The sequence below is a fragment of the Sander vitreus genome, chromosome 4 (genome assembly GCF_031162955.1).
Source record: "Sander vitreus isolate 19-12246 chromosome 4, sanVit1, whole genome shotgun sequence".
NCBI classification, from domain to species: Eukaryota; Metazoa; Chordata; class Actinopteri; order Perciformes; family Percidae; genus Sander; species Sander vitreus.
Genome location: NC_135858.1, coordinates 24,745,178 through 24,766,334, shown reverse-complemented (window position 1 = coordinate 24,766,334; position 21,157 = coordinate 24,745,178). Strand labels below are relative to the sequence as shown.

The window sequence follows — 21,157 nt, the reverse complement described above, 5'->3', positions numbered from 1 at the left end:
TATTACTATATCAATTAGATACATTCATTTACAATTTAATACATTCACAGATGTGAAATAAAGGTAGCTTTAACCACAGCAAGTTGTATGAATTTCACTCGAGTCAAAAGCTCAGTGGTCTGTCAGCTTTAGCAGGAGCTAAGCTGGTTTCTCTCTCCTCATCTTGATTTGATTCAGCCACCGCTTCATTTGTGGAATTACTTTTTACCAGGGTGTCAGTTCATCAAAATTGACATTTACAGATAACAAATAGGTAAACAACAAGTTGGACAAATCTAGTTTTAGAAACCCAAAATACAATTATGAACCTGAAAATGAGCATGATATGTTTCCTTTAACTGAGGCTAACCACGGCTATCTCAGAGTAGTAGTTAGGTTATACTGTAGGTTCTATTCTTCTAGCTCTGTTTTTCAGTTACTGCAAATTTAAAAAGCTGTTTCCACAGAAATTGTACATTTCCAAGGCATCATATTTTAATATAGTATATGTAAAAACAGATTGTGGGCTTAATGCAATTTAAAAAAGACCAAATAAGCAGCTTGGTTATTAGAAATGTTTAGTAAACGTTAACACCAATATTAATAATAAAAAAAAAAAATTAGTAATCATTATCATCTTCAGGGAATTTAAAATGAAATCACAATTTTTTTTTTTACTATTTCAACAGTTATGTACAGCATTTATTTATACTTGCCTTTTATGTGATATTAAAATTAGGCTTTATTACATTTAGGCTCAACAACTGTAATGTAGACATGTTTTTGGTTCATGTCTACAACAACAAATCTTACAGAAAAATCTGTAGTCACCAGTTATTTGTTTTACAATTAGCAGTGGCTACATTTTGCTCATTTGTGATACCACAGATTACTTTCATCGTAAAATATAGTCCAAATCAAAACTGTAAAAAAAACAAAAACAAAAAAAAACATAAAAACATTAGCATAACTCTAAGCTTTAAACTAGAAGAGCAGTCGGAGAGCGCAGACCTCCGTCAACGCATGCCATACCTCACACGCAGTGTAAAGTTTCCCAGTGGGGAACTCATTTTTCAGGTTATTCTGACACATGACACATGAATGCAGCATAAACGCCCTATTTCGCAATGTAAATGAAAGGGGAAAATAATTTGTGTATCTGCCCTGTGATTTGAATCCGCTCAAAAATGTAAGGGGTTCTTGTTTGGCCCATGCTACACCCTTCAACAAAGTTTCATGAAGCAGGGCAGGTAGTTTATTTGTAATCCTGCTGACAGACAAACCAACATACAAACCAAACGGAAAACATAACCTCCTGAGTGGAGGTGAGTAACAGATAATTAACACACTACTCATCACTGTTTTATAACAGATCTTATTTTTTTATTGAGGAGAATCAAGCTGGGCTTTCCATTTTTAGAAAATAAACCAATGACAATATTACAAATAAGGAAATTGTTACATCATTCACAGGGTTACAGTCAATATACATTTATACAGAAATACAGGTTATCCCACATCAGTCACAGTGGTCTGAACCGGCACTGGTCTACAATGTGGGCTTTAGAGGACCGGGGAACACGTGGAGACCCTCTGTCTGTACTAGCCAACAGCCAGAGTGGTAGTGGGAAGAGGCAAGGGGGAGGGGGGGACAGAGAGGGAACACAGGGTCATGTAGGGGGACACAGGTGGCAGGGTGGCGTAGTGGTATGAACGTTTGTCCAACAGTGGGAAAGACACAGACTTGTTGTGAGCAGCAGCCAGCGTTTGTCCATCAGCAGCATGCTGAAGTGTCCTGAACACTGGAGCTCTGCCTGCTGCAGCATTCACAGACTCTATATCGGCACCTGAAAATATCAATCCAACAAGCTACATTTGACCAGCACAGCAGTAGAGGGCGCTCTGGTGCTTCGTGCTGCAGCCATCAAACAGGAGCCATTTTCTGTCCGCCACAACAGGAGGCAGTCAATACATCCATGAGGCAGATCTCTCGCTCCGACCATGCTGTAGCAGTGGGTACAGCCTGGCACAGCTCGTGTTTATGCACACTATCATGTAACAGTAACACCGAGACTTAACAGTTTTCCTCCGTCCTTCAAAAATTGGCACACGGTGAGAGCAGGACTGAGTGGTTTTTACTTTGCTTCACAGATGTAAGAGGAGAGAGTACAGCATGTTTTGCTGACAAATTGCTGTAGGCAAATGTGTGAAACCATCAGGAGAGCCAGGACCACACTGTGTCTACTTCAATTTCCAGAGGAAAACAGTAAAACGTTTTTTAAACTAGAGAAGCTGGAGTGTGCATGTGTAGATGGCCGATTGTTGGTGCTGTAAAACTTAACAAATCTGAAAAGTAATGCGAAGTGAATGTAACATAAAGGGCACAGATACCTTTCTGTATATACAAATTTCCCAGTTATTCAATGTTCAGTTCTGTACCATTTACATTAATGGACAATAATTTTACTTGAATGAAATATTTAGTCTGATTTCAGGGAGGTGATAAAAGAATAATCACCACACCTCCATAAAAACTGTACCAGATGAACTAGTAACTTGGTTTCTATACATTTTCCTATAGTCTCGTATTTGGGCTTTGTCACAGCGTGGGCTTTGGTGTAAAGGAAGCCGCCGGCCTGCTGTTGAAAAGCAAGTCAAAAACACTTGAAACACTTGACATAAGTGTGTCAATTAATTCTCCCGCTACGTCTCTTTTGTGCCATCAAAATTACAAGATACATAAATACTTAATGTAGTGCTTTCAAACACTCATTCAATCAAAATGGTTTTCTTAAAACTCCTTCAGATAAAATGTAAATCAACAAACTAACCCTTTAGAAGGAGTTCAACCAAGAGTATCCTCTTAGTGGCAAGAAAATACTGACAGTATGCAACATAAAGTCAACTTCAGCACTATTTTATGACCAGCAACGAGCATGCCTGCCCACCATGTTTAAGGTAATTTCTTGAAGCAAAGTTCAAGGATAATTGCTTGATTAATAACTCAAAGTCTTGGCAGTGTCCATGGACAAGCATCTGAATGAGCTTTAATGGGACCGGAGCAGAAAACTCACCAAGCTTGTGTATACTTTAGATTCATTTCGTGCTTAATTTCTCACCCATTAAGCGTTTTTCCCGATGGTGGAATATTTGCCGTACCATGAGAAGGCGTACAGCCTCACAAAATAAAACTGATGAGCTGTTTAGTATTGAAGAAATGGAAAGGGATGACAGTCTAAAACACACAAAAAAGCAGTCTGCATGTTGGCATTAGTGGCATTTAGGTCACTTCTCATTACCTCTCAGCTATGACTAATAGCTCATGATTGTCCTCCCAGTTTCATATGATATAAAAGCTTCCAGGGAAATATCTGTTCTGAAGTGTTGCACTGCAGATGAAAAACCATGGAGAGGATTATGGAGCAGAAAGGGAATAAAAATTCCTCCACCCATGATTCTTGTATTCTCCAGGGATAACGAGAGCAAGTGTAATGAAAGGTAAGACGACAGGGGTTTGCAGTAACTGAGGTTTCTCACTTTTTTTCACCCAGGGCTTTGGTGCTAAAGCTGTCCGTAGGGACGCCACATAAACCCAGGTCAAACCTGAGAATGTGGTTCCAGCCAACATGGAAGCATTGTCCAATCTTTTTTGTCCTACATACTCAGTGGCATGCAGCATCCAGATAAGACAAGACACAACTGCCCCGCTGATGAGTGTCAGTCTGCTGCTGCTGTTGATGCTTATAAAGTCGCGGAGACGAAACCAGACAACTGCTGGAGGCCGACTGTGTGGAGATCAGTGGGAGCGGCAGACAGGTGGCCGACAGGCATGCGTGCGATCAAGGGGCGGAGAGGGAGAATCAGTGCCTGGACAGAGCGGCTGTGATCGGGGTGCGGCCGCCCCGCTGTGACTGGACACATCTGACCGATGGTTCACAGTTGGACGTCCATGTCTGGCTGTCAGGTCTCAGAGCGGAGCCCGGTAGGAACACTGCACCGCCGATATCATTTACTGGCTGTATACAAAACACCCTCCTGCTTCACCGTCTCCAGGGAATCATTGCATTGCTACAAACTCCATCTTTTCCTACGCATAACCATTTACACCAGGTTACTGGTGGGAACGCCACCAATGATTGACAGCTCTGACAGGAGGCCATACAACAAATGCATATACTGTCTATGAAATCAAAACCAGTCACAGGGAAGTGCTGTTTATCTACATGGTTTTGTGCACCAACATGATCCAAAATAAATTTCTAAGCATTGATGGAAGATCCAGACTTTGTTGGAGTCAAACAATAGACTCAGTGCAGAAAACAAAACAAAAACTAAAAGTAATAATAACAATTCAATAATATCCATAGAGAAATTGCAATATAGCACATTGCATTCTTGTTTTTAATTCAACAAACGCCTGATTGCAAAGTCTATTCATGACTCTGTGTGTGTGTGTGTGTGTGTGTGTGTGTGTGTGTGTGTGTGTGTGTGTGTGAAATAACCATATGTAGTATCAAAACTTAAAAATACTTTAAACATAAGTATTTTCAAAGGGAAAACTGGAAGAAGAAGAAGAAATACTGAATATAATGCAGTCACATTATACTCTGCAAAGTGTGTCAAATCCAAGCTCTTACCAAACAGAGTTCTAGTAATTGCAGCAAATCAAAGCACTGTTAAATGAACCACTCACTCAGCATGCTATCAAACACGAGTCCCGACGCTTCGGGAGCTACTGCTTCTTTGTGCGGGTGGTGTGTGTGTGCGACATGTGCACATACTGTGTGCACAGACGACACTGGAGAGGAAGGAGGATGCTATTACAGGACATACTGTATGTATGTGTGGACTCCGATGTAAACAGTCAAACCGGTTTCTTTTTGTGTGAATCTATGTAGGACGTTGGTTTGTTATTGTTTTTTTTTTTTTTTTTTTCACAAGCTATTTTTTCCCCCCACAAAATAAGGAAAGAAAGTGATGGTGACAACAACTTAAATGTTCCCTGTGGTCAGCTCTTTCTGCTTCTAAACTGATCCGTTACAACTGTCTGTTTCTGAGTCCTCGCGTTACGGCAGGTCAAGTGCATCAGATATGTACAGTACAGGATCATGATTGGGGTGCAAAAAGGGAAGAGTTCTATTTGGCAGGCTGTGAATATTTCACTGTGAAAGAAAAAAAAAAATCATTTTGTCTATAGTGAGAGGAAGCATGGTGAGACGGAATTCTTCTTCACAAAATGTCACACAATATAGAAAATTACTTGCAATGAGAAAAAAAACTATGTATTTTTGTTCTTTTTCTTTAGTGTTGATTTCACTGTGTGAATTGTCAGTCTGAATGAATATGTTTTGACATCAGTCACGTGTTGTCAAACGTTGTCCATTTCATGGTTTTCTTTTTATTTTATTTTCTCTCCAGGGTAAACAGTTGGGAGTGCGCGTCGGGTCCCTCAGTCTCCTCTGCAGTTTGCCTTTCAGAAGGCCACAGAGAACTCTGTGACTCCTCACAATGTTCAAAATTAAAAAGATGTAAGGACAATATCCACACCTTGTTGAGGATGGCCTCGTCTCCTTAACGCTTCTTATTTATTTTTTTATTTTTTTATTTTTGCCCTTTTAAAGGGTAGCTTTCCTACTCAGTTTGTCTAGTGTACACGCTTATATCTTCTATAAATTTAGATAAACTCCTTGCCTTTTCTCAGGTTTTCTTTTTTTTTCCTTTAAAAAATTCTTTACAAAATGATCAGAAGAAACAAACCAAAAAAAATAAAAAATAGAAGAAGTTCAACATCAAATGAAAATCGGTGGAAGATTGAAAAAACGTGTTGCTGGTCACCATATTTCTGGCTCCAAAGACGGGTTGGCTGTGGGCCCTCTGATGCCTCATCACATGGACCTGTGTTTTCCACATCTCTCCACAGCTGATCCCAAAGATGGATGGAGAGTCAGGGTCAGGAGATAAGAGGGAACTGGAGAGGGGAACGGGGGATGAATGGTAGCCTGGTGGGAAGACCAGACACACTGTAACGCGAAAAAAACATCCACTCCATCCTCCGCACCCAGAGCCGCATCCCAACCGCCTTTTTCCCCCCCTCTCTGCTCCACTCGGGAGGGGTCAAACCTCCACCGACTGGATCTGGTTCATCTGTGCCCGCATCATCTGGACGCTGTTGAGGATCTTCTTTTGATGGCCTGCTAACGTCACACCAACCCTCAGGATGTCACTGTGCCGAGAGACAGATGTCAGGATTATGTTACCACAGACTATAAACACTGCAGAATATATCTACTGTACATTATCTATCTATCTATGTATCTGTCTAGGAATCTATCTGTCTAGGAATCTATCTATCTATCTATCTATCTATCTATCTATCTATCTATCTATCTATGTCTGTCAAAAACATAACATAATGGAGGCAGCAGACAGAAAGGCTAGCAGAGAACAGCTGAAAAAAAAAACATACATGAAAACCAAGCGGACAGTAAAGTAACAGACATGAAATAGCTGTGTGTTCATCCATCGTTGAGGCTAGAAAGCTTATATAATCACAGAAAAATGTTTTGGATGCCAGTTTAGTGACTGACTCATGCGGTTAACCCCAGCCATCTCATACCACCAAAACAAATGCTAAGAATTGCACATTCACAACATCTCATGGACTCCAGTATATTGTAGACACAATATGTACTGCAGTGGTCATATGTTATATTAAAAAAATACCAAAATAAAACAGCCAAATCCATTCTGTATGGAGGCAGGAGCATCTGTTCAACTGTTATGTTTGGAGCTGTTTCTTATCCTTTAGAAAATGTAATTCTTCTCTCCTAATTCTGAACCATGAAAGTAATCACGCTTATTGGATTACACATTTCCATCTGTTGTCTTCAAAGAATCGAAGCTCGACATCTCGGTGGGTTAATCTCTGGCTCGTGATACTGTTACGACTACGACAGGAAATTATGTTTATCTGTTTTTTCCTACAGGTGGCATTCTTAACATGATTATATCTTGTGTGAAAGGAGGCTTTCTCCCCCAATACTTTTGCCAACTAACCCCATATTATGATGTTTCCTCTCAATCCTCACACTAAGGTCAAAGAGAGGCCTGCTAGACACATGGCGGGAATATAGGGCGTTGTTATGGCTTGTGAGCTATTGTGCCCACTGTTCAGCCTTGCAACTGCAGTATTACGATCTGCTAAATACATGCAGTGCAGCAAGCATATTTTATAACAGGCCAGAGACAGAGTCTGGTGCTGGTTCAGGTTTTAAGCATATATGAGACTAGGCAAACCAGTTTTATTCATTATGCTTCTCAGACCCAGAACGGCAGGAATCATCAGCACTTACTCCATGGTCATCTGGGACACCACATCAAATGTAGAAAAGTCAGCGCTGGCAAAATTGTCTTTGTACTGTCCCATCTTGATGGCATCCAGCCACTCGTCCACAGTGCTGAAGCTGGAGAAGTCTGGGATGCTGCGGTCCAGGAGAGGGAGATGAACACTGAGGACACACAAGCAGGAGCCGTTAAGAATAATGATAATACAAACTGGCACTCCTAAAATCATAGACAGCGCAGACCACCTGCACATGATTCAAACATGAATTATTACATTACATTTTCAAAAGGCTAGACAGAATTTAAGAGGATCCCACTGGCCTTATCCATGAACCAATATTTTCCAAACTGATTCCTCATGAAGTGTATTTTCCAAATGAAGTGATAGGCTTCAAGGAGCCAATATATCCCCCCAGTATATGTGGAAAATGTGGCCCTCGGTCCTGCATGCCACCACAAATGAATGTACAGACAGGGATAATGGAAATCAGAAAAAACCTTTCACTCTCAGAGGAAACTAACACCCAGAGCAAAAACGCTTCGAAATGTTTTGTTTTGAAAAATGCAAAAGTACTTCAATCCAGGTTTCGCCTGAAGCATTCGTGGGTAGGATTTGATCTATCAAACCGAAAGGCTTTAATTTACATAACCACTCGGCGCCAGGAGAAACAAGAGACACTGTGTGAAAAAAAAAAAAGTCAACTGTGCCATTGATGGCACTTTGGCAGAAACATGAATTTCCTGTCAGGAAGAGAAAAGCCTTTACATTTAGAGAATATCAGAAGCATTACATTGTTCAAGATATTATCCACATCAATGAGAAATGATGCTCAAACCCAAGGCCTGTCTTGTGGGATGCCTAAAGAGACGAGATAAAACACACATGCAGATCCTGCACAGATATTGAAGGGCCGAGCAGGGAAAAAGAGACAAACACCCATTTAAACACTAGTCTGCACCATATGTTATGACTGCGAGTATTACTGACAGACAATGCAGACAAGAGTAAATCACTTCAAACTAATTTGATCAACAGCCTTCCTGCCGCTCACCCTGAAGATAACGGGGTCATGGCCTTCAGCGTGTTGGGATTGCGGATCATCTTGTCGAGGTTGTTGACGATCTGACTGAACTTGGGCCGGTTGTTGCGGTCCTTCTGCCAGCAGTCTAGCATGAGCTGGTGCAGCGCGCTGGGACAGTCCATGGGTGGGGGCAGCCGGTAGTCCTGCTCTATGGCATTGATGACCTGCAGGGGGAGACAGAGATATCTAAGGGTTGCTATGAGGCTCTACAAAGAGGAGAGCGATTGATGGAGAGGAGAGAGTGGACGATCCAGTGGCGGAAGAAGTACCCATATCCTTTACTTTTACGTGTAAGTAAAAGTACCAATACAAGTAAAAGTCCTGCACTCAAAATCCTACTTAAGTAAAAATACAACAGCTTTTACAGCATTTATGTTGAAATGTTAACTTTTTGTTGAATTGTACATTTTATACTTGTACCCTATATGTACATATTTTGATTTGTGTCAGCACTAGGAAAGTTTTTATTTAAAATTTGTCTGAATAATCCTATAATGGATGGGCCGTATCACACAAAAATAAACCATTCATTCATTCATACAACATACAAAATACTTGTTACGCACAAAAATTGCCCTTCTGCCTGATATATTATTATAATTGCATTATTAGATTGTTAATAGTTTTGTATCAGTGGCATTTTGCTGTTATAGCTGGTTGAGGTGGCACTAGTTTTAAAGCTTTAGTGCGTAACGTTTTGATATTTATGAACGTCCGTTACATTCAAGCCATTGCCAAATGAGTTGCTACAAAGCTAATTAAGACTATCAGCTCCACAAAACTCTCTCTGTATTTCACAGTGTGGAAGAGTAAGAGTAAGATTGTGGTGTCCGGCGACTTTCCCGGCCGGAAACTTGAGTGAAGATAATTCTTCTGAAGAGTCCATCATGCCCCACCATAGCTTTAACTACTGTATATACAGTTTGGTTACTCTAAAGGCTCACAAGCTAAATCAAAGGGGTTGTGAGATGATCAATGTGGTAGGAAAGAAAAGAGAATAAAAAAGTTCTGTATTGATTTAATCAGACTTTTCTTTAAGCTCTGCTTTTTTATAAGATATAGAATTATTTTATTTTATTCGAATGGAACCGTCTTAGAAGTTTAAAGGGGAAATGTCTCTTTGGTGGAGCTCCTAACAACTCAGACATCTGAAACCCAACAAGGGGCCCCAAGTAGATACTACTCTTTCATATTAACAGATCACAAACCGCAAAGATTGAGAACCACTGGTTTAATCTTTTAACTATATATTGATATTATAAGCTTATAATCTTAACCTGACCATTACCCTCTGAAATGTAATGGAGTAGAAGTATAAAGTAGCATAAAATAGGAATACTAAAGTAAAGTACAAGTACTGTAAACTCCATACATATATACAGTACTTGAATACATGTACTGAGTTACTTTCCACCATTGATATGGTCCAATTGATAAACATCCTCTCATGTTGTATAGAAGATACGAGTATATAATAAATATACTATGCTAGCTTTTATATGCAGTGTTTTGGATAAAACCCCCAATTTAAGTGACGTTGACAACATTTGTGCCTAATATGAAGCAAACATTGGCACTGATGCTCTCTTTTAATTTTAATTTGATGATTTAAAAAAGAACCACATATAACACATGAATGACAAAAAAATCATCGAGGTTAAAATACACAATAAAGATTGTGTTTTCCAGACTGATTTCCATTGTGGTCCTCTCTCTTCTGAGGAGCAAAAAACAAGAGCATCTGTGCCTCTCACCATGTGGTAAAAACAACTGCTGCAGTCATTAACTGTGTGTTACTGCCTCCGAGTCCAAACTGTTCAATTATAGTTATTACTTAAGCACATGTAAATGTATATATATTTGTGCACAAATCACTACATTAGTTCTCCATGTGAAGAGTTGTTAAACACCAGTTAGGAGTTAGGTCATTAAGAACATAAACCTTATTCCACCAACTTCACATTTCTGCCAGCAGTGACCCCATCTTTGGCCTTTACAAAGTATTTAATGCCCCCCTCTCCCTCTCTCTCTCTGCAAAGCCACATTAAAGATTCATCTGGCTTGGGCCGGTGAAGTGGTTGGTCGGGGGGACACACAGAGGTGGTGCACGGTTAACAGAGTGAAACAACCCGGAGGACACTTGTGACGAGGACGCACAATCCCCTGCTCATTACCAGGGCCATTAAAGGAGCTGCAGTTCAGACTCAGATTAATCTCGTTCGTAAGACCTCCAAATGAGGACCCCGATGGAGCAGAAACACTATCTGGAGCTGCTAATAAGATAACCGTTGAGGTCCTCAGTCCCTCTTAGCACATTAGTGTTCTCACTTTCAATTTGAAACTATTTTCATTATCTCTCTCCCCATAATTTGCTCTCTCCTCTGCAACCCAGGGGGAGATAGGAAATGGAGGCTCCAGTCAAGAGCAGAAATTGTCCACTGAGCACTGCCGTGCATTTCAAATGATCTGATTATGCCTCTGTGGTGAGTGTGGGGGAATTTTCATATAAAACCCATGAGTGAAAGCTGCTGTTTAGCTGTGGGAAAGCAGATATAATGACAAAATGTATCTCTGAGGGGTCTGAGGCTGTAATGAAAGGAAGCAGATACATGTATGTGTGTAGTAAAAAATGTTTAAGGGGGAAATTTGACTAAAGTATATAAAAAATGACCATGGGGAAGTTAAATACATACATCTTGATTGGTCATGTCCCAGTAAGGCCTCTCTCCGTAGGACATGACTTCCCACATGACGATCCCGTAGCTCCAAACATCACTGGCAGAGGTGAACTTCCTGTACTGGATAGCTTCGGGTGCAGTCCATCGGATAGGAATCTTCCCTCCCTGCAAACACAGAGAGCACAACCTCAGCAAGGAAAGCGAGACCGAAACCCGACCGTCACAGTGTCCTGGCTCCGGAGAGAGACACCGTTCACGGCAACAATGCAGACGGTAATCCAAACTGGGAAGTGGATATAACAAAACCCCTGGGAGTAAAGTGTGCTACATTAAATACTGGGGAAGGAGAAAGGAAAGGACAGGTGAAGGGATGATGTTTTGTATTGGTAGGGAGAGCAGTGTGGGAGTGCAGTGCGGTGTATGTCAGACCTGGGTTAAATAAAACCAAATGGCAGCAAATAGGATGAATAGGATTCTCAATCAGGGCAGGTAATAGAACTTCTCATTTACAACATAATTAGAAAAGCATATTTGAGAAGGCAAGGATGTTTCTCACCAGAGCACTAGTGTAGGTGGGGTCTGATGTATCATCCTCCAGGAAGCGCGAGAGGCCGAAGTCCGACACCTTGCACACAAGGTTGCTGTTGACCAGGATGTTCCGGGCAGCGAGGTCGCGGTGCACATAGTTCATGTCGGCCAAGTATTTCATGCCTGAGGCGATGCCGCGTAGCATACCAACCAGCTGGATCACAGTAAACTGCCCATCGTTTTGCTGTAAAACAGAAATATGTAATGTGATGTCATTTTATTTAAATAGGGACAATGCACAATTAAACATTAACCTTGTATAAAAACAAGGAGAGATGCATTGTACCAGATTGTAGCACAATTGCTATTTCCCACACTCTACAATAATACACATGTGACAAAGTTGCATCAATACAATTATCATGGGCTCAATCATTCCCACATCCCTAAAACCAGTCCTCCCACCTCTTCCCAACAAAGCTATGCAATCAAAATCCTAACCCCTCCTATTATACACACACACACACACACACACACACACACACACACACACACACACTTCATAAATGTGTACAAGTTTGTTGTGACAATATCCAGCTTTTTGTCAATGTGTGCATGTAATAAGGTGTGTTGGGAGAGTATTCCACTGACTTATGGCATAAAAGAAAAGGATAATTTGCCAAACAAAGTCTTGCGATTGGGAATACGGCACTCTCCTCTAGTGGCTGACCGATGAGCGTAATATATTTTCTTTTAAAATAGAAGCATCAGCCTTATGGATGATTTTAAAGAGTAAGCAAACATTCAAATGCATCATTACATTTTTAAACTTTAAAATATTGCACTTGGTGAGTATTTACAGTTTTTGCCGATTGCTTACACACTGAAATCAAAAGTATTACACAATTATCAAAACCTTTCACTCAAGGAGCAAAACAGCCCAGATGTGCACCACTATAAACACAATGTCAGCCTCACACTTTTTGCAAAACAATACACACAGTGATTTGCAAAACGCTAAACACACTTGTATACTAGGGGTGGGAAAAATAATCGATTCTTAAATGCATCGCGATTCTCTCTAGAACAATTCAATTTAAAAGTTACTGTCTCCAGACATGTACAAATCAGAAAACAGAGTGACTGAAAGAGGAAGGGATAATGGACAACAACTTAGAGTTTAGGCAAGAGTGCAGAAAAAAAAAAAAAACACACAAAAATGGCCAAAAGGAAATAATCTATATTTTTTTGTATATATACACATGATCTAATAAGACATACATAAAATAATTAGGCAAAACACATATAGGCTGTTCATCTACTTTATCACATCTGACATGTATGATTACTGAGAGAAGGTGACTTTCACAAGCACATGTAAGGCTTAAGCATGGAATGACTACAAAACAAAAACCTCAGTAGACAAAACATTTCATTAAAACTTGTGTGTGACAAATACTGTATCTGTCAAAATCTAAGCTTTGTCTAGCTGCTTTGTCTAGGAAGTGATTAGCAAACTCTGAATAGCAAACTCAGATTTATATGTATATTTTTATAAATCACGCATGGAAATGTACATAAACTTTAATTAAAACTAAAAATTTGTTGCATCGAGATAATCGGTTTAGAATCAAATCGTTGGCCTCTGAATCAGAATCGAATGGTGAGGTGCCAAGAGATTCCCATCACTATTGTATACATTAGACACAGGAGTATATCATGATGTCACTTCCTTGCAATTCCAAAGCACTGACTGTCAAATTACCACTCCTATGAGCCAATCTGTGAAACACAGCCATCAGGTACGCAAACACATGACATGAGGTTTAGGCACTATAAAAATGCAGCAGGTAAGTCTAGTATTTGTTCTGTACTGTATTTTCAGATCTTTTTTGTTTGTTTGTTGTTTGTCTGTTGTTTGCTGAGCTAACAGTGTTAGGCACGCTACTGTAGTAGCATGAAAACTAGGACATGTTTTGTTATGATTCTCCATATTGACATGTTGACTGATTTGGGTATATGGAGAGAAATACATTATATTTACAGCAGTGTGTAACTGGTTCAAACAGAATTAATTTTTAAAAACCATATTTTGTTCCCATATGAAACACACACGTTTCATATGGAAACTTAGTGTATAGTTTTTGCAAGAGTGTTTCATTTTGCAAAGGGTCTAGAGATGAGAAGAGATGTTCTGCTAATTGGGTGCGTGGTTGTGCTAATTGTGTGTAGTGTTTTTAAAAGCCTTGGTCCAAAATAGTGCTTAAGCAATTGAAAAAAAGTAGTAATATTGTGTTACAATACCTCAAAGAGGAGGTGCTACTGTAAATTCAGGGGTGCCTGACAATACTGTATGTGCATACAATCAGAATCAGAAATACTTTAGTAATCCCAGGGGGAAATTATTTTCAATACTCTAATTTCAGTCAAAGACAGATAAACATAGTGGACTTGTTAGTGTGCTGCATTAAGGCTTCTTTACAGTCGCCGTTCCCAACCTGTCACGCACCAATGTGACGTCAAAATGACGTAGATCTCACTGGCGTGCCAGGATTTACATCATGCACCACTCTATTTTTTTCAGCGGTGCACAACAAAGCGGAAACAGGAAGCATGGACGAGTTCGAGGGCAACTGGATGCCAGGACTCTCAGAGTGATTGCAAGTCTCTCTTGTAAACTTACTGGGTTAATATGTATTATTTTATGGTGAATGAAAGGCTTGATCCGACGAAGTAGGTCAAATTGAAGCAGTGACATCAATGCTGCTGCCAGTTCTGCCGTTGTTTACCTTTTTCTTCTTCTTCTAGTCCGTAGAAATAGCAAAGTCGGTAGCCTTTCCTCATTAGCGCCACCTCTGTTCAGGAGAAGACTGCAACTAGTGTCGCGACCACCACGCGTGAGTATAAACAGTTATGGCGCTCCCATGACGTCACACTATCTTGCTTTAGGTCTGGAACGGCGAGTCTACTGAACGCTTTAGTGTTGTGGCTGAAAGCAACACAGACGGGGATTGTCTCATTTTTGTACAAGCAAACGATTATGCTATCAAAATTTGAACAATGCCATAATCATATTTAAAACTCTTCACACAGTGGCTCTGAGATACAATATTAAATTGATAATACATTTGATGACTTTCTCTCTTGTACAGTTATTCTTTCAGAACTCATTCATGCAGCTCCTATTAACAAAATGGGCCACTAATAATACAAAACGACTCCCACTTCACTCCTTTTAGTGAAATTATAATCATTTTATTTTATCATGTCTACTTGTAACCCAACCCACATGTGGCTAAAGTAGAAAGGCTACTTTGTAGTATTAGTTTCTGTGAAGAGGCCCTGCAGGACACTAGAAGCCAGGTTTGGGTTGGGCTCATCTGGCCTCGGCAGGGCTAAGCTCGGTCTGGCTGGCTGTCTACAGCTGTTCCCCTCCACGGTTTGGTGAGGGCTTTGGCCTCATGCATGTGGAGCGTCTGGAGCAGTGGTGCAGCTGTGCTTTCCAACTGTGCACACCTGCACTCTTCCCACCACCCACCATGACACCCGGAGAACAGAGGATTCTAGAGAATGGAGCATGGGAGCTCAGGGACGGGTGCGGGGCAGACAGAAAAGGGAGGACGGGAGTGAAAGGGGCTGGTGAACAGGGCCCCAAGTACAGCCACGTTAACAGTCTGCATGACCGCTAGCTCCACTAGCCTATTTCTCTTTCAAACACTCTGCTGCTCATTAGCCGAGCGGATGCTTCTCCTCACGTCAACCTGATCTTCCTAGCGTACCACAGCAATTAAGCCGAATGCATTATTCATGAAAGCTTTTCTCACAAATACACATTGCCACCTAAGTAATCTAGGTGCTGTGTTTGCATATACTTTAATTGGAAAGATGCCTCCAAAGTCTTTGGGTTCAGGTTAGGTAGAATAAATAACCAGGAATTTGTAGAACTGTGAATCACGGTCTAGCATTATTTATTTGTGTAAACACGTTTTATATCAAAGACCGACTTTCATTCTCTTTACTTTTCTCTGCTTATTGTTGCTTCCAGATACCAGTCCAGCTCTGATCGATCTATTTCCTACCCTGCAGGTTTTTCTGCAGAAGGCAGCAGGGGAGACAATCCTTCAGAGCAGGCAGCTCAGTACAGACTCCCCTGACCATTTTAAACAACCGCCCACCAATCACCTCAGAGAAGACACAAACCATGCTCAGAGGCTTTGACACTGTCAGCAATTGTTGTCATAAACTGTCACTGCAAGGTGCCACAGCGCAGAGGTTCCCTGGTGTTTTGAATACAATGCGCTGTCAAATATGTTTAGCAAACATCTACATATACAAAAACACCCTTCACCATGAGATCAAATTCCAAAAAAAGAGCTGATGCTTTGTGTCTCCTAGGTCGGAGGCAGAATGCAAATAAAGACTCTAGTCTGAGCAGTGTGCTGACAGGAGTATGCATGTCTTCTTCTTGAGGATGGTTTTGATGTAGGCTTGCAGCGCAGGGCTTAAACGGACTATCAGGGCGGGTATTAAACTGGAGGAAAATCGTTTAAAGAGGTAGAGACCGTTTTCAGGCAATTTTATAATGCTGTTCAATTATTCAATTACAGCAATTTACATGAACTGAAATGGTCCTTAATAAGTGCATTAACATTTACTGTATATATTACACATATGTATCCACAAAACAACACCTTTCTATGGTACAATGCTATTGTACTGTGGTGCATAACACTGTTTAACAGCATTTTTACTTCAGGAAATGCAACAGCATAAGTACATTTAAGTACAATGTGGCATTCTAACTGCACTTAGACTGGCATACTTTCTGTGTCGCAATAAATCGGGAGGTCACATTACATCATTTGAAGTGAAACTAAAAATAAACCTTTTTTTTGGCAGAGATAATACATCCCCAATTTCCATAAATCAGAGGCCCTTTAATGCTCATTCCAAAAATGCGGAGAGAGCAATTAGCGAGGATGAAAGCATGCAAAAAAAGTCATATTAACATCTCAAGAGAGATGGTGAAAGGCCGTGTGACATCTCATCTCATGGCCAGCTTCATTTTTAAACATCTGACATCTCATTTTAAGTCTTGCAAAGTATTTGAATTATTGATTGGGCTCGTAAATGTAAAAATCCCATGAACTTTTGCGCTCTTCATATTTCCTGTCAAGGAGTCTCGGGGAAAATAAGTGTGTGTTTCCTATAAGCATCCATATACAGTGCTGCATAATAAGCAGTGGACTAAGTGTGTGGTGAATGCAAAGCATAAACAAGGTGAGACCCCTGTTATTTTGTGGTTCATGGTGAAGATTCACGGAGAAAATATTAAATATATAGAAAAAGATCAGGAAGAAAATCAATACTAGGGGTATGTGGATACTCTGTGAGTGTTAATAGTGATGTGTGAATGCATAGAGCAGAGAATACCTCTAAGGAACACATGGCTGACAAGATTCTGTCGGATTACTGTGCATGAGTTTATAAACAATGTCAAATTACTGGACAGATATGGGTGTGTCTGTGTGCATAAAGGATATGAATCCTAGTTTGTCAGCTGTCTTTATAAAAAAAAGTTAAGTTCTACTTGGGCTGAATGATTCATCTTTTTTCATATCAAAATCACACTTTGAAAGAGTGCAATTTTCAATTATAACTTAACAATTAACAGTGTTATAACAATCTGTAGATTGAAAACTATTAATTTCACTGTAATTAATTTCACAATAATTCTGCGAGTTGGCGAAACAACAAAAAATAAATCTTGCCTGTTGTCTGGTGAACACTATGCTCTTTATATTGCGAGGGGGGGTTCTCTCGTCAATATCTGACTGGTAGCTTGTCAGTTGTCGAGTGTGACAGACAGAGTTGTCAGAAACTCGCATTAAACCTTTAAGATCATCATATCATTTTTCTAAGGGGATCACGATAAAAAGCTCTGAATTGGGATCTCTGGGATTCAAAGCACTGAAGCAGCTCATCCTGTCAGTCTGTGAAGCCAACGTTAGCGTTAGCTCAAGCAGCTCCAGTGCAGAACTTGCAGTCAGGCTGACATCAAAACATTGTCTTGAGTTTGCATCGGTTTGTCATTATCACAGTACCATATGACCAACTACTTAGCTTTTTTCAGTAAATGTTGTCACGCCATAATCCGGTCTGTTAGTTGCCACTGGCTGCCTGGCTGGGCTGGTTGGTGGCTTAGCTTAGTGTCAGAGAGTGAAAAGCGGGGGCATGTGACTGTGGAAACATGCTGCATGAGTGGATCAGCAATTCCTGAGCTAATTGACGTTTCCCTCTATCAAGTTATGTTATTGTAATGTCCGTGTCTTTAATGTTTACCAAATGAACTGTCAATTGAGTGGCAATGCCATCGGACGCTACGCTGTCGGACGCTGCACCGACTGACGAGGGAACGAGGACTGTGCTGGCTGGCCAGCGGAGCAGCGGAGGACATGGTGCCGGAGTCGGGAAGCAGGTAGACCCAAATCCTTAACTCCAGTCTGGCGGTCTAGCGTTAGGTGCTGTAGTTTTCAAATGCATGAGTAAAATCAAGCTCTGTTGTAAAAACCTAGACAAAACAAGAGTGGGCAAATCCCAAGATTGGTTATGCAGTGACAATATAATGCCACTTTTTCAATATTATTGATGTAAAATATACAGCTAATGTAATATCTTAATGAATGTGAGTCAAATTCCAGTCAGTTTTCCAACAGAACACTGGGCCAGTTTACTGAGAAGTTGACGTTTTTCTGACTGACAGGTTTAATAAGAGCCCTGGGAGGACAAGCAACATTGTTAATGAAGAGTATCAGATTCTATCAAAGAATCCAAATACGTTTATGCTTGGCATAATCATATCATGTTTAACACAATTCATACCAGAGGCCTGCAATTTCATTTGTAGAAATCGGAATATTAGTAAAAAAAAGTAAATGACTGCGTTCTAGGTTGGAGATAGAAACAACAAAAATCATTATGGTGGCTTACTCTAAGGAAGGAGTCCAGAGACCCATTCTCCATAAACTCAGTGATGATCATGACAGGACTGCTCTTGGTGACCACACCCTCCAGGTGAATGACGTTAGGATGGTCGAACTGGCCCATGATGCTGGCCTCGCTGAGGAAGTCTCGCCTTTGCTTTTCAGTGTAGCCAGACTTCAGAGTTTTTATGGCCACAAACATCTCCCTTTTGCCTGGGAGCCTCAGGTTACCGCTGCACACCTCTCCAAACTCTCCTGTGAAGACGTAACAGGAAAAAAGCAATGGTTCTATTCAACACAGAGTGATATGAGCGAGTAACAGTACGCAGTTTTTGGTGCATCCATTTGTATTTAGAAATCAAGTTAGACCCAAGCTATTTCACAGTGTTATATTCCATCCACGTTTCAGTCAGATTTTTCCATTACCTGCACCAATGACCTGCTCAATCTTCACACAGGATATATCAATCTCCTTGGCAAACTCCCTCACAGCCTCGTTGGGATCCTCATATGTGAACGGATCGATATAAATCTTCATTCCTGGAGTCACTTGGAAAAAAGGGAAAATACTATAATATTTGATTCTGAACTCTACATTCAAGCACATTAACAATCAATTCACCTTGCATTCACACATTACAGTACAATTCTGTGATTTGTTGTGGCACAGTCGGGTGATAAAGGTTGAAAGATGGAGGAGGTGGTGTAGTGTAGAAGTGGTGGTTATGACTAGTGCCTCATGGCTACTGTGTGTAGCTATTCAGCCAGCAAGGACATGGTAGTGGCAGTATTTTTAGTTGTGATAAGGCAGGTTAATATATATATATATATATACATATATCTCATCTCCTGTGAGTCATAGTGCCATTAACACACAGGAGAGAAACCTGGGCCCTATATCAGCATCGCTCAGCTCCACTCCAAGAAATAAATTGGCTCTCCTAAGCCCTGATGCCAGGTAAATTGGCTTAAGGTGGCCTTTAAGTGTTCAGGGACTTAAGTGTCCTGAGTTTTAAATCCGATTATTTGGCTCTCACCTCCACATCAGGCCTGAGGCTATTTGAATGGAAACTGAACTCATGCCTTGGCTTGCTGCAGAGCTAGAAGCGCATGTACACCGCCTCAAAACCTGGCACACTACGCTAAGGAAACGTGCTGCAGAGATGAACAGATGGAGAGGATCTGACCAGGCAAACCCCCCCATTACTAAAACCCGACAATCTCTTCCCGAGTTGAAGCACTGTTCAACAGACCACCCTCCTCTGATGGCAAAGACCACCGAAAACAGGGGCAGAAGCCTGAACTGTGACTGGTGTGAGGACAGGATGCACACAGGACACATTGGCTTATGCTAATAGCTGTGAAATACCAGAGTGTCTTACTGGCACACTTCGCACTGAATCACAGACTGGACTTCTTTGCACAGCATGATCGGATTATATTGGTGAAAGCTGTTACCTTTAGAGTGGAATTAACATAAAAAGGATGAAGCAGGGTGGTAATTACACAATCAAATAAACAAATTAAGATGGGGTCACAAACTTGAGGTGGGAAAGGATCTGCAGTTTTTTTCCAATGATGCAGGAGAAAGATGGATTAGCTTTAATATCTTAGGCAGAGCCATGGTGAAATTACTTCTCCGCTTTTTCTCCCAGATTTATTTCTGTATTATTGTCATTTAAGCGCTCTGCTACTGTACTGTATGAGGACGGAAAAGCATTGAGAAATTCCATTCATTCACCAAGTCTTTTGAATTTTTATAACAATGGCAAATGGCTCATGTGGCATTAGCATGCTAATGGCGTTAACGTGAGTGAAGACTGACCTATTTCCACCACAATGGATAGTTAGTTAACTATGAAATGCGATGATGCACAGAACACACACTTGAACATTGAGTTTTTGATGTGGTTAAATCCAGACTCCATCCGAGTGAGCAGAGTCAAACAACAGACAGGATTACCCGCAAGTGGGGGACGGGCAAATGAAGCGGCGCTGTGCTGGGCCGTAGCCAAGGACACCAGCATGCAAGGTGGTAGCCATGGAGACAGGTGTTTGAGGGAGCGAAGGGCTGAATGACGGCCATGGAGATGAGTGTGTGAGATGGTAGTCATGGAGACAGGTGTGATTGGTGCTGAAGGAGGTACCAGCTGTACGCAGGCAGAGAGGAGCGTTGTTTTTTGGTTTTTTTACTCACTGTGGCCGCTGGTGTAGTGCTGCAGTTTGTCCGTGTATTCTGAATCAGCCCTGTCAAAGCCACGCCTCCTGGGGGAAAGACAAAGAACTCTAGCTCCGGTTCAAAAAGAGAGAGCAGGGAGGGGCAGAAACACGGCTCCAACACCCCCAGGTCTACCTACACTAAGGATACACATGGAGAGCTAGGAAAAGCATTTGTTGTTGTTGCTAAACTGGAAAAGTAAGCTAGGCACACTACACAAAAGTGTGGTTTTCCTTTCCGGTGCACCGGTTTAGAATTATGGGTACATCTCACAAATGTATACTATGGGGCGGTGTATGTGATTTTATTCAGTGGTAGGTAAACATGTTTATCACCAACTTTTTA

The 21,157-nt window shown here is 41.0% G+C and overlaps 1 protein-coding gene across 4 annotated transcripts in view; it reads right to left on the bottom strand.

Moving 5' to 3' along the window:
• Positions 1-1,340: 1,340 nt before the first annotated feature.
• The window catches only part of ephb2b (eph receptor B2b), a 144,363-nt gene continuing 124,546 nt past the window's right edge, over positions 1,341-21,157 (bottom strand). The window contains exons 9-16 of one of the 4 annotated variants that reach the window (XM_078249140.1): positions 20,792-20,859; positions 19,021-19,143; positions 18,602-18,849; positions 11,640-11,855; positions 11,099-11,248; positions 8,376-8,569; positions 7,332-7,487; positions 1,341-6,202 (exon numbers count right to left, since the gene is read on the bottom strand). In XM_078249140.1, the coding sequence (XP_078105266.1) occupies positions 6,094-6,202; positions 7,332-7,487; positions 8,376-8,569; positions 11,099-11,248; positions 11,640-11,855; positions 18,602-18,849; positions 19,021-19,143; positions 20,792-20,859 (1,264 nt within the window). In that variant the 3' untranslated portion in view covers positions 1,341-6,093. The remainder of the gene's footprint in view (positions 6,203-7,331; positions 7,488-8,375; positions 8,570-11,098; positions 11,249-11,639; positions 11,856-18,601; positions 18,850-19,020; positions 19,144-20,791; positions 20,860-21,157) is intronic. The other 3 variants (XM_078249143.1, XM_078249142.1, XM_078249144.1) reach the window with 3 other exon arrangements.